Source organism: Nerophis lumbriciformis, linkage group LG02 (assembly GCF_033978685.3).
Source record: "Nerophis lumbriciformis linkage group LG02, RoL_Nlum_v2.1, whole genome shotgun sequence".
Classification (NCBI taxonomy): Eukaryota; Metazoa; Chordata; class Actinopteri; order Syngnathiformes; family Syngnathidae; genus Nerophis; species Nerophis lumbriciformis.
The window spans coordinates 35,010,861-35,031,632 of NC_084549.2; the positions used below are offsets into that span (position 1 = coordinate 35,010,861).

General features: G+C 42.5%; 1 protein-coding gene across 1 annotated transcript in view; it reads left to right on the top strand.

Moving 5' to 3' along the window:
* cdh23 (cadherin-related 23) overlaps positions 1-20,772 on the top strand; it is a 626,035-nt gene that overhangs the window by 598,615 nt on the left and 6,648 nt on the right. The window contains exons 54-66 of the mRNA XM_061961466.1: positions 2,538-2,749; positions 3,244-3,438; positions 3,527-3,640; positions 4,706-4,835; positions 4,910-5,173; positions 6,452-6,613; positions 12,711-12,967; positions 13,037-13,134; positions 13,208-13,328; positions 13,396-13,475; positions 13,559-13,599; positions 19,042-19,102; positions 20,571-20,700. Coding sequence (XP_061817450.1) covers positions 2,538-2,749; positions 3,244-3,438; positions 3,527-3,640; positions 4,706-4,835; positions 4,910-5,173; positions 6,452-6,613; positions 12,711-12,967; positions 13,037-13,134; positions 13,208-13,328; positions 13,396-13,475; positions 13,559-13,599; positions 19,042-19,102; positions 20,571-20,700 — 1,865 coding nt within the window. The remainder of the gene's footprint in view (positions 1-2,537; positions 2,750-3,243; positions 3,439-3,526; positions 3,641-4,705; positions 4,836-4,909; positions 5,174-6,451; positions 6,614-12,710; positions 12,968-13,036; positions 13,135-13,207; positions 13,329-13,395; positions 13,476-13,558; positions 13,600-19,041; positions 19,103-20,570; positions 20,701-20,772) is intronic.

Below are 20,772 nucleotides of genomic sequence, written 5' to 3' on the forward strand. Positions count from 1 at the left end.
TTGTGGGGACATAGTTGATTGTCATGTCATGTATGGATGTGCTTTGTGGACACCATTGGCTCCACACGCTGTAAGTCTTTGCTGTCGTCCAGCATTCTGTTTTTGTTTACTTTGCAGCCAGTTCAGTTTTAATTTAGTTTTGCAAAAGCTTCAATGCCCTTTCTTAGCGGCACTCGCCTTTTGTTTATTTTTGGTTTAAGTGTTAGATACCTTTTTACCCGCACACTGCCTCTCGCATATTGTCACCACGACAAACCATGTTCCCGACATCTACAAAGCAATTAGCTAGCTGCTGCCCCCCACTGATATGGAAGAATATTACATGGTTACTCTGCCGATCTGTAGACAGCACTGATACTCAACAACGGCACATTATTTGCGGATTATAATTACTGGTTTGCAAAAAATATTTTTGCAATTAGGTGAAATTACATAATCTCCCACAGCACACCATACTGTATTTCACCGCACACTAGTCACACTACATCAGTGTTGAAAAACACTGATGTAGAGTACAAGGAAATGTTTTAAATGTAAAAAAAAAATCATAGTATGATCCCTTTAATACACCTTGCGCCTTTTGTAGGAAAATAGACCTGAATAGACACGCTCATCAGCAGTACGCCTAGTACTCCTACTACTTATTTTCGGACATGTTGTATTGAAACAACTGGAAATATGTGATGCATTACATTGTAATTGTATTATATACATACAAAAAGTTCCAAAATAAACTGGAACTGAAACTAATAACCTATGAGGAAGCAGTGCCTGGGGAATCTGTGGTGGACTCTTCTATTTCTGGGGCTGAGGTTGCTGAGGTAGTTAAAAAGCTCCTCGGTGGCAAGGCCCCGGGGGTGGATGAGATCCGCCCGGAGTTCCTTAAGGCTCTGGATGCTGTGGGGCTGTCTTGGTTGACAAGACTCTGCAGCATCGCGTGGACATCGGGGGCGGTACCTCTGGATTGGCAGACCGGGGTGGTGGTTCCTCTCTTTAAGAAGGGGAACCGGAGGGTGTGTTCTAACTATCGTGGGATCACACTCCTCAGCCTTCCCGGTAAGGTCTATTCAGGTGTACTGGAGAGGAGGCTACGCCGGATAGTCGAACCTCGGATTCAGGAGGAACAGTGTGGTTTTCGTCCTGGTCGTGGAACTGTGGACCAGCTCTATACTCTCGGCAGGGTCCTTGAGGGTGCATGGGAGTTTGCCCAACCAGTCTACATGTGCTTTGTGGACTTGGAGAAGGCATTCGACCGTGTCCCTCGGGAAGTCCTGTGGGGAGTGCTCAGAGAGTATGGGGTATCGGACTGTCTGATTTTGGCGGTCCGCTCCCTGTATGATCAGTGTCAGAGCTTGGTCCGCATTGCCGGCAGTAAGTCGGACACGTTTCCAGTGAGGGTTGGACTCCGCCAAGGCTGCCCTTTGTCACCAATTCTGTTCATAACTTTTATGGACAGAATTTCTAGGCGCAGTCAAGGCGTTGAGGGGATCTGGTTTGGTGGCTGCAGGATTAGGTCTCTGCTTTTTGCAGATGATGTGGTCCTGATGGCTTCATCTGGCCAGGATCTTCAGCTCTCGCTGGATCGGTTCGCAGCCGAGTGTGAAGCGACTGGGATGAGAATCAGCACCTCCAAGTCCGAGTCCATGGTTCTCGCCCGGAAAAGGGTGGAGTGCCATCTCCGGGTTGGGGAGGAGACCCTGCCCCAAGTGGAGGAGTTCAAGTACCTCGGAGTCTTGTTCACGAGTGAGGGAAGAGTGGATCGTGAGATCGACAGGCGGATCGGTGCGGCATCTTCAGTAATGCGGACGCTGTATCGATCCATTGTGGTGAAGAAGGAGCTGAGCCGGAAGGCAAAGCTCTTAATTTACTGGTCGATCTACGTTCCCATCCTCACCTATGGTCATGAGCTTTGGGTTATGACCGAAAGGACAAGATCACGGGTACAAGCGGCCGAAATGAGTTTCCTCCGCCGGGTGGCAGGGCTCTCCCTTAGAGATAGGGTGAGAAGCTCTGTCATCCGGGGGGAGCTCAAAGTAAAGCCGCTGCTCCTCCACATCGAGAGGAGCCAGATGAGGTGGTTCGGGCATCTGGTTAGGATGCCACCCAATCGCCTCCCTCGGGAGGTGTTTAGGGCACGTCCGACCGGTAGGAGGCCACGGGGAAGACCCAGGACACGTTGGGAAGACTATGTCTCCCAGCTGGCCTGGGAACACCTTGGGATCCCCCGGGAGGAGCTGGACGAAGTGGCTGGGGAGAGGGAAGCCTGGGCTTCCCTGCTTAGGCTGCTGCCCCCGCGACCCGACCTCGGATAAGCGGAAGAAGATGGATGGATGGATGGATGGATGAAACTAATAATCTGGTGCATTCTATGGTCTGAAAAATATGGTAAATATGAGGCAAATACACATTTAACTTCATATACAATATGTTCACTGTTACAAGCAGCCCTCAGAGAGCAGCCATAACTACACGGTGGCCCTCTATAAGAACGAGTTTGTCATCCATGGTATAACTGAACTTCCTATCTCTCTGTGCAGATGCTTTTTCCTTGGATCCAAACACAGGCCTGGTGCGTTCTCGCCGCCTGCTGCAGTCGTCTGAGAGCTTCAATCTGACTGTGGTGGCTACGGATCAGGGGCGTCCTCCTCTGTGGGCAACCGCCGACCTCATCATCACAGTCATAGATGTGAATGACAACAGGCCTATATTTGTCAGACCCTCCAATGGAACCATCATACATATATCAGAGGTAACATCACTCTACGCATGTCATCGTTACTAGAATAGGTTCTCTAATAGCAACTTTTTTTTAGAGTCCAACTTGATCACTTGTGTTTTTCTTTTAAATTTCCATAGCTAAAAATCCATCAAAACAAATGCACAGATACTTTCTGCTTGTTAACTGAAACGCCATAGTGTCTTCCAATTATTCACAATGCGTTGCTAATGCATAATGCATCCTGTCTTGCCACACAATGAATCATGTGACAAGCAATAATACTAACAATGCAGCAAATTGCTGAGAAACTGAATCAGGACCAAATCAAAGAAACATCCAATATAACTGCAAATGATTACAAATACTTCTGCAGCTGTTTAATAACACTGATACAATACGAATCAGCCTGAACTGTAATATTTCTTCTGGTGGATACGGGAGGTTATGGTTTACTGATTACACATGATTTTTATATTCCTAACTTTAGTAATGTGTCCAACAAACCTTTTTTTGCATCCATGTAGGAGCAGCCTCCGGGCTTGCCGGTGTACGAGGTACATGCAACCGACGCAGACGAGGGGGTGAACGGAGAGGTGCGCTACGGCTTCCTGCAGACGGGAGCGGGCAACAGAGACTGGGAAAACTTCCACATGGACGCCACGTCTGGAGTCATTACAACTACCGTCAAACTGGACAGGGAGAAACAGACCCTCCACAGTGTGAGTAAATGTTTTTATTAGGGGCTAAAACATCATACTTAACTGTGCGTGTGTAAAGTTTATAACTGAGTATTAACATTTGTCACAGCTTATCATTGTGGCACGGGACATGGGCCAACCAGTGCCTTATGAGACCACGCAGCCTCTGCAGGTGGCGCTGTTGGACATTGATGACAATGAGCCGGTCTTTCTCAAACCTCCAGTGAGTATGATGCTTTATCAAGGCGATGTTTTTCGATGAGGATCATTTCTTTTGTGTCATTTGTAAGTAATAAAATAATGGTAGAAGTTAGTTTATCCATAAACAATGTGAAAATTGAGAAGGTGTCTGAAATCAGATTTATTGGGGTCATCATAGATGAAAAGTTGACATGTAACGCTCTTATATTGCATGTGAAAAATAAAAACGTATTTATTTTGAACAAGGTTGAATACAGTTTCCCGTACAATACAATGAGAATGTTATATTGCTCAATTATTCTACCTTATTTCAATTATTGTGCAGAAATATTGGGAAATACACATCACAGGAACATAATGCCTTTATTTCTATTACAGAAAAGAGCAATTTGTATTATTTTTAAAGTAGGATATAGAGACCATATAAATCCACTTTTAATAAGGTCAGGATTATTAAAACTAAAATACATTGTAGAATTGCACACTCTATTAGTGATGTTCAAAGCTAGAAATAAAGTTATTCCGAAGGACTTACAAAAGTTATTCATGTTCACGTCTGAAGATGAGAATTACAAAAGGCCGTATGACTTTAAACATCCAAGAGTGCGAACAAATTTGAAACAAATGTGCTTGTCTGTTGCTGGTGTGAAAGCATGGAATTCTCTCAAGAAAGACTTAAAAGGTGCAAAAATATTTTTGAATTTAAAAAGAGTTACAAAAAGAGACAACTGGAATTATATCAAACTGATTTTTGATTTTGATTGGACGTGTCATTGTGAAAATGCTTGAACGAAAATTAAAAAGTATGTTGGAGTTCGGGTGTTGGTGGAGGGAACAGTGATAAAGTCATCTAAAATAATTTGTGTTGGAAAAGGGGGCAGATAAATATAATAATATTATTTTTCAATCTGCTCCTTTCTGATCATGGAAATGTATAAGAAACAAAAAAAACAATGAAAGTGTGACCTGAACTTGGCTTGTATATATGCATTTTCATGAAAGGAATACAAATAAAAGATGAATGATGATTTGTAAGTTTATCTGCACAGTTGAACCTTTTTTTTTGTGTTTGTGTTGTGCAACGCAGCGTGGTAGCTTATCTTACCAGAAGCTGACCGTGTCTGAGCACTCCCCTCCAGGAACCGTGGTAGGGAACGTGACCAGAGCTGTGGACGCTGACGAAGGCTCTAATGCCATTGTTTACTACTTCATTGCAGGTGATCGAGCTTTCTCTTTCTCTTCTGTCTCCACGTGGTGTGACTAACATATCCCAACTGACATCTTTCCAAAGGAGGGAACAACGATGGAAACTTTGGCTTGAGTCTAGACGGTGAGCTAAAGTTGTATAGGGAACTGGATCGCGAGGAGAACCCAGTCTACACTCTCATCATCAAGGCCTCCAGTAACAAGAGCTGGAGTCCTTCCAGGGGTCAAAGGGCTGCACGGGCGCGGGCCCTGGATCCTGCTCGAGATCCCAGTCTGCTTGAGATCCGCATTGAACTGGACGACATCAATGACCAGAAACCACGATTTTCCAAAGCAGAGTACACTGCAGGTCAGTGATGGGCAGTCGCAAGCTACATGTAGATAAGCTACGTAGCTTAACTACATTTTCCAGGAGTTTGGTGGTAGTTTAGCGAGTAGCTTTTCCTGTAGCTTAGCTACTTTTAGACACATGTAGCAAGTAGCATAGCTACAAGCTACAAAGCCAAAAAAATAAAGGACTGTGAATCCAGGCCCAAGAAAATATGGAAAAAATACAATGAATGAGAACATCCAGACATACGGAGAAAATCCATGATGATTGGTTGGTGTTTGTATGATGGAGTCACAATTGGCTAAGGCTAGGGCGAAACATTATGGACTGGCCAATCCGAGGCGAGATAAGTCGGGTCATCGAAACTAGTTAGCAAAATCATAGCAATCACATACTCATGTCACATGACGACAAGGGAGTCAGAGGCAGAGGGACGCTTCAAGCTGACGGCTCAAAAAACATATATATACTTGATGATGGCAGAGGGATTCTCTTCCGCAGACTAGATTTTTCCTGTAGTGATGATAATGATGTGCAGGAAACCCACAATAATGTGTGTCCTTAGCCATATTCAGACAAAAGTATGCATTTAGAAAAAACTATGGCTAAAACCTTAGTTTTTAGTTGTTTACCCTGTAAACCAAAATCATAACTGCTCTCTTTATCTTAGACGTCCAACACAAATTTAGGAACACACATTAAGGTGAGTTGAGTTCATGAAAAGTTTTACTGCACATAACCATTACAAACATGTTCCCAAACAACACACATATTATTGTTTGTTTTTTGTCAAGATACTGTATAGATACATGCTGGGATGTTTTACTGCAGGTAGAGAAAATTAGTAACCTTTTAGGGTTGGGCCAAAGAAAAGGCAAACTAAATAAATACATACAGTGGGGCGTGGAGATACCAGCTAAATGACAGATAGTTATTAGTAAGGGTCCATTTGTACACTCTCAGTTACATTAACATAGATATTATACATGTGGGCCCATAGATAGAAATGCAGTTAAATGTAGCTTTGATGTAGCAAGCTACGTTTGTCGTGTAGAGTGTAGTGTAGCTTGCTACAATTCTCCGGGGATAGCTTCCCCTGTAGCTTGGCTACATTTAACTGAGAGTAACTTGTAGCTTAGCTTACTACATTTTCCAAGTAGCTTGGCCATCACTGTTGCAGGTAATCTTCACTCCTACATGTCTGATTTTTTTGTGAAACCTTAGAAACAAGCTTGTTATATTCAATGTTGTTCTTGTCGAAGTGAAACTCTATATTGTATATTTTCTCGGTTGTAGGGGTTGCTGCTAACGCCAAAGTGGGTTCCGAGCTGATCAAAGTTGTGGCGATAGATAACGACATCGGCAACAACAGCTTGGTCCAGTATCACATTGTTACCATCCGTTACTTCCAGTCTCAGAACAACGGCAGTGAGGACGTTGGGAACATCTTTACCATTGGTGAGTCTCCTTACCTTACCTCATTTTACCGTATCTTTAGTTTTGTCTCAAATTAATAAAACTGCCTACTGCCTGATCCGATATTGATATTAGCAAAGCATGGATATTAGCTAGCATCTAAAATCTCCGATGTAAGGTCCGATTCTAGCATTTGTTCAGCATGTTTACTTGTGCAAAGCTGGAAAGCCAGTTAACATCTAAATGTCCTCCAATAAGCACACAAGGTTGGTCTTTTCTTGTATTTTAATGAAGTCATTTACAAAAGGTAAACATTGTTCTGTAGGCTACTAGGAGCTAGCAGCTACTGTACACAACTAACGACACCCAAGCAAGACATACATAATAAGTGTCCTAAATTAAACAATATTGCAGTCTAAAACACAATATTTGTCAATATATAAACAAGTATCAAATAATTATGGTTGCAGATTACGTACAGATGCAAAGTAATTGTGTTGAAAATTGTAATTTCCCCTCAGGGATTAATAAAGTATTTCTGATTCTGATTCTGAAACCTATATAGAAGCGTATTGCATCATGGGCCTAATTTAATGAATTATTTTTAACACAAGGTGTCACCAAAAAACGAATAAACACTCCGCTTCAAAAGCATAAATCTGTCATAAGCAGTGTTGGGAAAATTACTCTAAAAAAAGTAATTAATTACGATTACTTGTTACTTTCCCAAAAAAGTACCGTATTTTTCGGAGTATAAGTCGCTCCGGAGTATAAGTCGCACCGGCCGAAAATGCATAATAAAGAAGGGAAAAAACATATATAAGTCGCACTGGAGTATAAATCGCATTTTTGGGGGAAATTTATTTGATAAAACCCAACACCAAGAATAGACATTTGAAAGGATAGAGAAGAAGAATAGTGAACAACAGGCTGAATAAGTGTACGTTATATGACACATAAATAACCAACTGAGAACGTGCCTGGTATGTTAACGTAGCATATTATGGTAAGAGTCATTCAAATAACTATAACATATAGAACATGCTATACGTTTACCAAACAATCTGTCACTCCTAATCGCTAAATCCAATGAAATCTTGAACGTCTAGTCCAGGGGTCGGCAACCCGCGGCTCCGGAGCCGCATGCGGCTCTTTGATCACTCTGATGCGGCTCAGCTGCATACTTGCCGACCCCCCCGATTTTTCCGGGAGGTTTCCGGATTTCAGTGCCTCTCCCGGAAATCTCCCGGGGCAAACATTCTCCGATTTGAACCCGGACAACAATATTGAGGGCGTGCCGTGATGGCACTGCCTTTAACGTCCTCTACAACATGTCGTCGAGTCCGCTTTTACACCATGCTATCTGCGTGCCGGCCTGGTCACATGTAGTATGCGGCCTTTGCTTACACACGTAAGTGACTGCAAGGCATACTTGGTCAACAGCCATACAGGTTACACTGAGGGTTGTGATATAAACAACTTTAACACTCTTGCTAATATGCCCCCCGCTACCACCAAACCCCGCACCCCCAACCCCGCCCACCTCAACCGACGCACGGGGGTAGGGGGTTTGGTGGTAGCGGGGGTGTATAATGTAGCCCGGAAGAGTTAGGAATGCATGGGATTCTGGGTATTTGTTCTGTTGTGTTTATGTTGTGTTACGGTGCGGATGTTCTCCCGAAATGTGTTTGTCATTCTTGTTTGGTGTGGATTCACAGTGTGGCGCATATTAGTAAGAGTGTTAAAGTTGTTTATACAGCCACCCTCAGTGTGACCTGTATGGCTGTTGAACAAGTATGCCTTGCAGTCACTTAAGTGTGTCTGCAGAAGCCGCATACAACATGTGGCTGGGCTGGCACGCTGTTTGTACAGGTTGTAGAGGGCGTTAAATGCTGTGCCATCATAGCACGCCCTTATTATTGTTGTTTGGGTGAAAATCAGCAAACATTCGAGAGAATAGTTGCTCTGAAAGTCGGGAGTCTCCCGGAAAAATTGGGAGGGTTGGCAAGTGTGATGCTGTCAAGAGGCATTCATAAAAAACTTGCGGGCCTCACTAGCATTCAATTTTCATATTAAGGTGCGGGCCACGTGTCTGAGACCCCTGGTTTATACATAGCACAAAGCAAAAAAAAACTTAGTATGCAGTGTTATTTCATTTTAAATTTCAAAAGAGTTTTGTGGCTCCCATTGTTTCCTTTATTTTGTGAAACTGGTCAAAATGGCTCTTTGAGTGGTAAAGGTTGCCGACCCCTGGTCTAGTCTCTTACGTGAATGAGCTAAATAATATTATTTGATATTTTACGGTAATGTGTTGATAATTTCACACATAAGTCGCTCCTGAGTATAAGTCGCACCCCCGGCCAAACTATGCAAATAAATGCGACTTATAGTCCAAAAAATACAGTAATTGGATTCGTAAATGAATTATTTTTTTTAGTTAATTAATTCATTACCAGGGAAAGTAATTAGTGTGTTTTTTATTTAACATTCATATATAGTATTTGGTGTATGCAGTTGAGACATGTTTCATGGGCGAAGAGTGCATGAGTGTGTGCCTTTAAAAAGCCGGAGCCGGTTCCCAAGTGAGGCGTGACGTTAGCGAGGGCGAGTTCATTGGCTGTTTTAGCCCAGCATTGGTAGTCTGTGGTCTGGAAGGAGATTGCTGACTGCACCGCCTGTGGAATGTTTTTTTTTTACTGATAGTTAATAAAGCGCTGAGCGTACATCATCGGCTGTTTGGTGTGTGCGTGTGTGTATTCTAAAGCTGTCTTGGCCGCATCAAAAATAGCGCGCTACATTGCATCAAACCTAGCGGTAACGCCGTTGTAACATACATGAAAGTACAAACCCTGTTTCCATATGAGTTGGGAATTTGTGTTGGATGTAAATATAAACGGAATACAATGATTTGCAAATCCTTTTCAACCCATATTCAATTGAATGTACTACAAAGAAAAGATATTTGATGTTCAAACTCTTAAACTTTATTTAATTTTTGCAAATAATAATTAACTTAGAATTTCATGGCTGCAACACGTGCCAAAGTAGTTGGGAAAGGGCATGTTCACCACTGTGTTACATGGCCTTTCCTTTTAACAACACTCAGTAAATGTTTGGGAACTGAGGAGACACATTTTTTAAGCTTCTCAGGTGGAATTCTTTCCCATTTTTGCTTGATGTAAAGCTTAAGTTGTTCAACAGTCCGGGGTCTCCGTTGTGGTATTTTAGGCTTCATATTGCGCCACACATTTTCAATGGGAGACAGGTCTGGACTACAGGCAGGCCAGTCTAGTACGCGCACTCTTTTACTATGAAGCCACGTTGATGTAACATGTGGCTTGGCATTGTCTTGCTGAAATAAGCAGGGACATCCATGGTAACGTTGCTTGGATGGCAACATATGTTGCTCCAAAACCTGTATGTACCTTTCAGCATTAATGGCGCCTACACAGATGTGTAAGTTACCCATGTCTTGGGCACTAATACACCCCCATACCATCACAGATGCTGGCTTTTCAACTTTGCGCCTATAACAATCCGGATGGTTCTTTTCCTCTTTGGTCCGGAGGACACAACGTCCACAGTTTCCAAAAACAATTTGAAATGTGGACTCGTCAGACCACAGAACACTTTTCCACTTTGTATCAGTCCATCTTAGATGAGCTCAGTCCCAGCGAAGCCGACGGCGTTTCTGGGTGTTGTTGATAAACGGTTTTCGCCTTGCATAGGAGAGTTTTAACTTGCACTTACAGATGTAGCGACCAACTGTAGTTACTGACAGTGGGTTTCTGAAGTGTTCCTGAGCCCATGTGGTGATATCCTTTACACACTGATGTCGCTTGTTGATGCAGTACAACCTGAGGGATCGAAGGTCACAGGCTTAGCTGCTTACGTGCAGTGATTTCTCCAGATTCTCTGAATCTTTTGATGATATTACGGACGGTAGATGGTGAAATCCCTAAATTCCTTGCAATAGCTGGTTGAGAAAGGTTTTTCTTAAACTGTTCAACAATTTGCTCACGCATTTGTTGACAAAGTGGTGACCCTCGCCCCATCCTTGTTTGTGAATGACTGAGCATTTCATGGAATCTACTTTTATACCCAATCATGGCACCCACCTGTTGCCTGTTCACCAGTGGGATGTTCCAAATAAGTGTTTGATGAGCATTCCTCAACTTTATCAGTATTTATTGCCACCTTTCCCAACTTCTTTGTCACGTGTTGCTGGCATCAAATTCTAAAGTTAATGATTATTTGCAACAACAAAAAAACATGAACTTTAAATATGTTGTCTTTGTAGCATATTCAACTGAATATGGGTTGAAAATGATTTGCAAATCATTGTTTTCCGTTTATATTTACATCTAACACAATTTCCCAACTCATATGGAAACGGGGTTTGTAATTAATTAGATTACTCGTTACTCGAAAAAACTAATTATGTAACGCTGTTTTTCAGAACACTGGTCACAAGGTTACTGGTTTCATACATACCATTGGTCTCTGAGTAATTACACTTGATCAAACTTTATCTGCGTTTACACAGATTAATTAAACAATGCCTTTTCGAAAAGGACAGCCACGCACGAAGAACATTAACATCTGTCAAGACCAAGTGCTGCAAGATGTTGTTCATGTCGCCATCTAATGTCGTACAAATTAGAGGTAGTTTGTACAAAAAAGAGATTTGCGTTGTCTTCTGAAAAAGTAAATAGGCTTGTTTGGGTAACCAAGGTTTTATAATTCCATGAAGTCCAGCAGAAAAGACAGTCAGTAACGAAGAAATCAAAAGGCATGTTCTTTATTTACAACCGCCACGTCTCTAGTCAACAGACTGGCTTCTCGTCTAGGTACCTTCTCTCACACACACGCTTTTTCCGCTTCACAATGATAGCCCAGCATGTCACATACGGTCAAACTGTGCCAACAAAATGAAAAGTGGCTTACATTTGTCTAAACAACTGGTTAAACTAAAGAAGACCAAATGGTGCACTATGTAAAGTTGTTTATGGGTGTCTTTATTACATTATCTATTATTATACTGTACATATGTACCTAGTTTGCTATAATATTGCTGAGACTTTCAATATGTGCACTTTATTCTTACTATACTTACTGTCACCAAGTTTTGAGCAAATCAATGACTTGCAGTTCAGTAAAACTTTAAAAAAATGTTCCTGTAAGACAATCTGACTACCAAATTGCAATTGTATCCAATGTTGTGGTCTTTTCTCAAACAAATGTTATTCATGTAGGCAAATAATAACCTGTGATTAATCTATTTAAACTAATGACTTCCCAGCCCTAATATACAGTCGTGGTCAAAAGTTTACATGCGCTTGTAAAGAACATAATGTCATGGCTGTTTGGGGGTCATTGTCCTGTTGGAACACCCAACTGCGCCCAAGACTCAACCTCCGGGCTAATGATTTTAGGTTGTCCTGAAGAATTTGAAGGTAAACCTCCTTTTTTATTGTCCCATTTATTCTCTGTAAAGCAACAGTTCCATTGGCAGCAAAACAGGCCCAGAGCATAATACTACCACCACTATGCTTGACGGTAGGCATGGTGTTCCTGAGATTAAAGGCCTCACTTTTTCTCCTCCAAACATATTGCTGGGCATTGTGGCCAAACAGCTCAATTTTTGTTTCATCTGACATCACATGGACATAGATAAGAACTTCTGGAGGAAAATTCTGTGGTCAGATGAAACAAAAATTTAGCTGTTTGGCCACAATACCCAGCAATAGGTTTGGAGGAGAAATCCCAGGAACACCATACCTACCGTCAAGCATGGTGGTGGTAGTATTATGCATATATACATATATGTATATATATATATATATATATATATATATATATATATATATATATATATATATATATATATATATATATATATACATATATATATATATATATACTGTATGTGTGTGTGTGTGTATATTATAAAAAATATTTAAATGAATTAAATCAGAAAGTTACAGTAACTTGTAGTTCAAATTTTAAGGAAAAAGCTATGTGTCGTTCTGATTATTTATTCCATATTGTGCTCAACAATGAGAGTGAGAGCTTTGAAAAATGACTGTGACAGCACCTTTAATTGCAAACAGCACCTTTGACGACACCATGTTTGCAGGTTTGACTGACGGCATCATCCGCACCTACGACCTCTTCACGGCTTACAACCCCGGGTATTTCCAGCTCGAGATTTTGGCGTGCGACCTGGCCGGGCACAGTACTACCACGAACGTGAACATCTACATCCTGCGGGACGACCAGAGGGTCAAGATCGTCTTTAATGAGATACCCGATTTGGTCCGTGAAAACCAAGATGATTTCATTAATTTGCTGTCCAACATCACGGGAGCCATTGTCAACTTAGATGACATACAGGTGTGTCTCGCTGTCTCGGGTGTCAATAGTGTGTTTGTAAAAAGCTGACGTCCTGTTGGTTTGCTCCAGTTTCATGTGGACAAGAAGGGCAGGGTGAATTATGCCCACACAGACATGCTGGTCCACGTGGTCAACAATCAGAGCAACACCATCCAAGACGTGGAAAGGTTTCTTCTTCTTCTATTCCAAAGTCAGTCCGCAAAAACTACACCACTACTACTGTGTTCTACTGGTCTGCAGGGTGATCCAGTTAATCGATGAAAACAAGGAGCAGCTGAGAAATCTGTTCAGGACGTACAATGTGGTGGATGTTCATCCCGCCGTCAGTGACAAGCTCCCCGATGACATCACCACTCTGCAGGTCCTCCAAAAGCCCAAAACTTGTTCTCGCAACATTCTGTGATGTTAAATATCTGTTTCTGTCCCAGCTGGTCATCATCATTCTGGCTGTGCTGCTGTGCCTGGCTGGTATATTGTTTGTCTCGATGAACTGGCATTATCGCAGGGTGTAAGACGCTTTCTTTCACAAAAGTTCATGTGTCCACTCAGCCATGTTCGCTTGAGTTAGTGACGTTTTTGTCGCTGTTGCAGACATCAGAGGAAGCTCAAAGCGATCGTCGCGGGATCAACAGGTTTGTCCCCTCTACCTGCAAACCTCCTAATGTGGTTGATGCAATGTTGTGCAGGTGGTCCTCGTTTTACGACCTTTGTAGTTAAGAACTTGCTCCCGTTAATTATTCCATCCATCCATCTTCTTCCGCTTATCCGAGGTTGGGTCACGGGGGCAACAGCCTAAGCAGGGAAGCCCAGACTTCCCTCTCCCCAGCCACTTCGTCCAGCTCTTCCCGAGGATCCCGAGGTGTTCCCAGGCCAGCCGGGAGACATAGTCCTCCCAACGTGTCCTGAGTCTTCCCCGTGGCCTCCTACCAGTCGGACGTGCCCTAAACACCTCCCGAGGGAGGCGATCGGGTGGCATCCTGACCAGATGCCCGAACCACCTCATCTGGCTCCTCTCGATGTGGAGGAGCAACGGCTTTACTTTGAGCTCCCCCCGGATGACAGAGCTTCCCACCCTATCTCTAAGGGAGAGCCCTGAGCTGCCACCCGGCGGAGGAAACTCATTTCGGCCGCTTGTACCCGTGATCTTGTCCTTTCGGTCATAACCCAAAGCTCATGACCATAGGTGAGGATGGGAACGTAGATCGACCGGTAAATTGAGAGCTTTGCCTTCCGGCTCAGCTCCTTCTTCACCACAACGGATCGATACAGCGTCCGCATTACTGAAGATGCCGCACCGATCCGCCTGTCGATCTCACGATCCACTCTTCCCCCACTCGTGAACAAGACTCCGAGGTACTTGAACTCCTCCACTTGGGGCAGGGTCTCCTCCCCAACCCGGAGGTGGCACTCCACCCTTTTCCGGGAGAGAACCATGGACTCGGACTTGGAGGTGCTGATTCTCATCCCAGTCGCTTCACACTCGGCTGCGAACCGATCCAGCGAGAGCTGAAGATCCTGGCCAAATGAAGCCATCAGGACCACATCATCTGCAAAAAGCAGAGACCTAATCCTGCAGCCACCAAACCAGATACCCTCAACGCCTTGACTGCGCCTATAAATTCTGTCCATAAAAGTTATGAACAGAATCGGTGACAAAGGGTTAATTATTGAAAAACGTAATTTTGCTCAGTAAAACGAGATTTACTCGTGAACTAGTAAGAGCGCACGTATGAAAAGATACAGTGGGTGCCACAACGGGAAATATATTGCTGATTTTTTCACTTTTTTTGCACATCATTGTTTTCCAAGCGTAAAGCAGGCCATTGTGGTGGAAGTGCGCCAAAGAAAAGGAAAGTCATTGCTAGTGTTACAAGGTGGTGATGGTGCTTTTATTATTGTCCATTCTTTAACATCCATCCATCCATCCATTTTCTACCGCTTGTCCCTTTTGGGGTCGCGGGGGGTGATGGAGCCTATCTCAGCTGCATTAGGGCGGAAGGCGGCGTACACCCTGGACAAGTCGCAACCTCATCACAGGGCCAACACAGATAGACAGACAACATTCACACTCACATTCACACACTAGAGCCAATTTAGTGTTGCCAATCAACCTATCCCCAGGTGCATGTCTTTGGCGGTGGGAGTAAGCCGGAGTACCCGGAGGGAACCCACGCAGTCATGGGGAGAACATGCAAACTCCACACAGAAAAATCCTGAGCCTGGGATTGAACTCAGGACTACTCAGGACCTTCGAATTGTGAGGCACATGCACTAACCCCTCTTCCACCGTGCTGCCCCATCATTTAACATGTATAAGACATATAAGAACTGAAATTACGTTTTCGGCACAGTCCCACTAAGAGCAGACATACATTACGGGGAGACAAGAACAGGACCGGTCAGCCACTTACGGCGCCCCTTAAGAAGGTGGGAAACATGTGATATTGGGGAAGGGGGGTAGAGTAAAAAAAAAAATTCAGTCAAAGGCTGGACTCTTAGAAGGGGGTCCAGACTGAAGCCTAGGGAAAAAAAACTCATAGCCATAGCACACATAAATATATTACATAAAATCACAAAGACTTGCAACAGACGGGAGGGAGTGGGAGCCATGGAGGCCGGCTGCAGCTAAAAAGTGCTACTCAGCCGTCCATCACCCCGAAGGGGAATCAAGCTGTGGTGAAGGCGTGGGGTGGTGGTGGGGGTGTGTGTGTGCATATGCCCATTGTCCAGGGTGTAGTGAAGTTGTGTCTATAGGCCCTGGAGCCGCTCTGCATGCGGTGCAAGCAAAGTTCAACTCCCAGGTGTTGTTGAGGAGGAAGGGAGGTCAAAGCGTCCATCATATATAGATGGTATAAATGATCTAAATTTGGCCGACAATAGAGCTTTTAAAAGGGGAACATTATCACCAGACCTATGTAAGCGTCAATATATACCTTGATGTTGCAGAAAAAAGACCATATATTTTTTTAACCGATTTCCGAACTCTAAATGGGTGAATTTTGGCGAATTAAACGCCTTTCTATTATTCGCCCTCGGAGCGATGACGTCACAACGTGACGTCACATCGGGAAGCAATCCGCCATTTTCTCACTTTCGTCGGTGTGTTGTCGGAGGGTGTAACAACACGAACAGGGACGGATTCAAGTTGCACCAGTGGCCCAAAGATGCGAAAGTGGCAAGAAATTGGACGAAATTTGTTCAAAATACGAGGGTGTGGGGAAAGCCGACGAAATGGTCAGTCGTTTGTTCCGCACACTTTACCGACGAAAGCTATGCTACGACAGAGATGGCAACCGTCCCTTATGCCACCGAAGATGATCAAGAGAAGAATATCGACCCTAGCTTCCCTGGCCTGCTGACATCAACTCCAAAACTGGACAGATCAGCTTTCAGGAAAAGAGAGCGGATGAGGGTATGTCTACAGAATATATTAATTGATGAAAACTTTATTCATTACTCGCGGTTTTACGTAAATTATTATATATAAACTGTGTTTACCAATAATTTAGCTTAAAAACATTTATTTTTTTCAATCATTCGAGTACATTCGGGTAGTCTTGTGTAATGCAGTATTTTGTGTCTATTTAGGTATGGTTAACCTGAGTGCTGAAATCGTGGAAAAATATATGTTCTTAGCGCGCCTGAAATGGGCTGTCTGCACTCTCAAAGTGCATGTTGTTGCCAAATGTATTTCATATGCTGTAAACCTAGTTCATAGTTGTTAGTTTCCTTTAATGCCAAACAAACACATACCAATCGTTGGTTAGAAGGCGATCGCCGAATTCGTCCTCGCTTTCTCCCGTGTCGCTGGCTGTCGTGTCATTTTTGTCGGTTTCGCTTGCATACGGTTCAAACCGATATGGCTCAATAGCTTCAGTTTCTTCTTCAATTTTGTTTTCGCTACCTGCCTCGGCACTACAACCATCCGTTTCAATACATGCGTAATCTGTTGAATCGCTTAAGCCGCTGAAATCCGAGTCTGAATCCGAGCTAATGTCGCTATACCTTGCTGTTCTACCCGCCATGTTTGTTTGTATTGGCATCACTGTGTGACGTCACAGGAAAATGGATGGGTGTATATAACGATGGTTAAAATCAGGCACTTTGAGGCTTTTTTTAGGGATATTGCGTGATGGGTAAAATTTTGAAAAAAACTTCGAAAAATAAAATAAGCCACTGGGAACTGATTTTTAATGGTTTTAACCCTTCTGAAATTGTGATTATGTTCCCCTTTAATATTATCGTTTTATCGGGATAATGCATGTTGATGACACATTCTAGCTGTGTCCCGCAATTTTGACAGCGGCAAGCGAACAAACAGAATGTAGCGTCTATGCTAGAGAGTCAGCGGCTAAATAATCCTCATCTCCATGGCGGCAAATAAAGTGGGTGGCTTACAATTAGGAAGAGCTAAACACGCTACACTACACACCAGAGGAGAATACAGGAAGTCCTGCTAACCGCTAAGCCAGAGCTTGTGAATGTGAACAGGGTGTTAGACTTAGGACCTTGTTATGTTTCCCATGAAAACATACCGGTATGTAGGACGATTTGATTATTCACAAAAATAAAACGTCTTTAGTGCCGTCAGGGTGCACATCTGTTTACATTCAAGAGATGTAGCATTGATACAAATATCGGCATTAACGATGCCAAGTATAGTATTAATATAATAATAATATTAATGGATTAGATTTACGTAGCATTTTTCCAAACACTCAAAGTGCTTCACAGAGAACTGAGAATCCATCATTAATTCACTCTACAGTCATACTGCATGATCATACTTGCCAACCTCGAGACCTAAATTCCGTTCATGAATGAGTATATCCGTTCGGCCACTGTGTTCAATGGAGAAGTCGGATCTACAAAATTTTCAGGCAGCATACCCCTTCCTCTTTGAGCTGTCCTGGATGAACTGAAATTATTTTTTACAATCATTTTGAAACTTGCAAGCGTACTTCTTCTTCTTACTCGTCGTCGCCATGTCTCTTCTTCGTTCTTCTGCTTCGTCTCTGTTATGTTTTTGGACATTACAACTTGCCGTAGTTTTGAAGCAATGCATGATGGGAATCCGGGCTTTGTATATATATAAAATATATATATATATATATATATATATATATATATATATATATATATATATATATATATATATATATATATACACAGTATATATACATATATATATATATATATATATATATATATATATATATATATATATATATATATATATATATATATATATATACTGTGTATAAAAGGCACAAGTGGTAGAAAATGGATGGGATGGATGGATCTTCATTACTCGCGCACTAATTGACTGAAAGAGTGCGCACTTGATGTCACGTTCTTGAAGAAAAAATAAATGTTTAGACAATATGATTTGCCTAAGCAGCTAGGAGACACAGAGTGTAACTGGCGGTAGAAAATGGATTAGAAAGGACAGATTAAAAAAAATTTAAAAATTATTTTTTATTTTTTAAACTTGTGACTTCCCGTGGGACTTCCCGCTGGACTTCCCGTGGGACGGATTTTGGACACTTCATTAATTGGACATTGCTTGGCTCAAAGTTCCAGACTTGCAGTGTGACCATGTTGCACCGACCTCACTCTCTCGGCTTCCAATGTTTCACCCTCTTCTTCGCGCTCGTTTCTATAAGCCGCAGTTCATCCTCCGTATATTCAGCTTCAAAAAGATAAGGTTGTGAATCCTCATTTGTCCAAAAATAGTCGTTTTCGAAGTTTACTACAAAGTCTGCAAAGTCTGACAGACTTGCATTTGTATAATCTAAGGCTTCCAGCGACACACAAAATGAATGAATGAATGAAATGTTCGTACACCAAAACATGGTTCACACAGAGACACATTTGGCTTGATGTAAAAGTTTGCAAATAGAGGGGTTCGTAAATGGAGGTTCCACTGTATAGATTCCGACTTGAACATTTTTTTGCTCAAATGGAAGTCAAACGAAACCCGACATCCACCTTTGTTTACTTGTTGTGTTATACTAAACATGGCTTTTAAATGTAGCATGTTGAAATGTGTTATTTTCTCCTCTACCATCCAGGGAACCAAGGTTTAATGGATATTCTGGACATGCCCAACACCAACAAGTACTCTTTTGAGGGGTGAGATTTTCAAACTCTACAATGTTTGAACACAATAGTAAATACAAAAAAGACACCATTTGGCACAATGCAGTTGTTGCAATGCAGGGAATAATGGTTTCCAAAACACGCATATTTCAATCCTACAAGGTGGGTGAAATGTTACTCCCTAATTTATATTGTTCAAATATACATTCAGCAGTGGTGTGCCGTCAGGGCCAGCAAGGCCTTCTCTGCTGGCCTAACATAACCAGAAATAATGATCATAATTAAAGATTAAAAAAATGTTTTATTTACTTTCCCTAAATATCTAAAAGTATTCATATTCTCTTCATGTCATATTATGCTCCTTCCAGGGCTGCTGTTTTTAGGTTATAGTTTTTATCCAATCAGAATTCCGCTAGGTTATGTTGCCATGCTGTGCGAAATCTGCCCGGGGCCTTCAGAATCAACAATGTAGGCGTCTATGCACTGTAAGTGAACAGGCACATACAGTTGATAGACAGTTGCGATAGCCAATCAGATTACGAGTTGTTGTCAGTAAGACCTTCGAAGTGGCCTAAGGTTGAACGTGACATTTACGCATCCTGTGATTGGATACTCACTGGGACCGTTAGCGGATGAATTTGAGAACACATACAGTTGATAGACAGTTGCGATAGCCAATCAGATCACAAGTTGTTGACAGTAGCCTATCTAAGTAGCCTGATGTTAACGAGACTGTGATTGGATACTCACTTGTCACTCCAAAGTGAGTATCCATTCACAAGTTTCAATTTTGCAGGAAGCGGGAAGTGTTGTGCCGTAGCCATGCCAGATAGAGGAGAAGGAGAACAAAACATTCATTAGGTGGCAGATATATACCGTATTTTTCGGACTATAAGTCGCAGTTTTTTTCATAGTTTGGCCGGGCTCCAGTGCGACTTATATATATTTTTTTCCTTTTTTTATTATGCATTTTCGGCAGGTGCGACTTATACTCCGGTGCGACTTATACTCCGAAAAATACGGTATTTGCAAGGCCATTTTCAAGAAGGATATTTAAAGAGAAACTACACCTTGTGAGACCATGTCGGCCAACCCCGGAAGCTAACTCAGCTGTTCTGGCGATGAAATGCTCGCCATTTCCACTCGATTAAGCCGGCGACGAGGGGTACCACAGGCTTATACTGCGTCGAATAGGTCCTACTAACAGTGAGTTCAAATATTTGATATTTTCACTTTTAATATGTTTTTTGCAATTTTATTTTCACAGTATCACATAAGATATTTTTTAATTGCTGATGCGTTTTAATTGATTTTTAAATGCGCCAGAAAATAACTTGTTTTGTACAATGCCCAAATGTGTTTCTGTATAGTATTTCTCCAGATTGGATTCTTCCTTCTTCCAGAGTTTTTCAAAATGTCCTCATGTACAAAGAATGTTGGTACTTTGTGAAAGATTGTGACTGTCGACCAGTGTCAAATATCAAAATGTGTACCTGTCCAGCGCTAATCCCGTGTGGCTCGATCCCTTCTGTCACAACCTGGAGCTGGCTGCTCAGGCGGACCATGAAGACGACCTGCCTGAGAACCTGAGCGAGATAACGGACCTGTGGAACAGTCCGGCTCGCACTCATGTTCGTACCGACGATCTTCAGGAAAACATTCTTCCAGCACGGTTTTCGACTTTTTAAAAAACATTTCTTTTG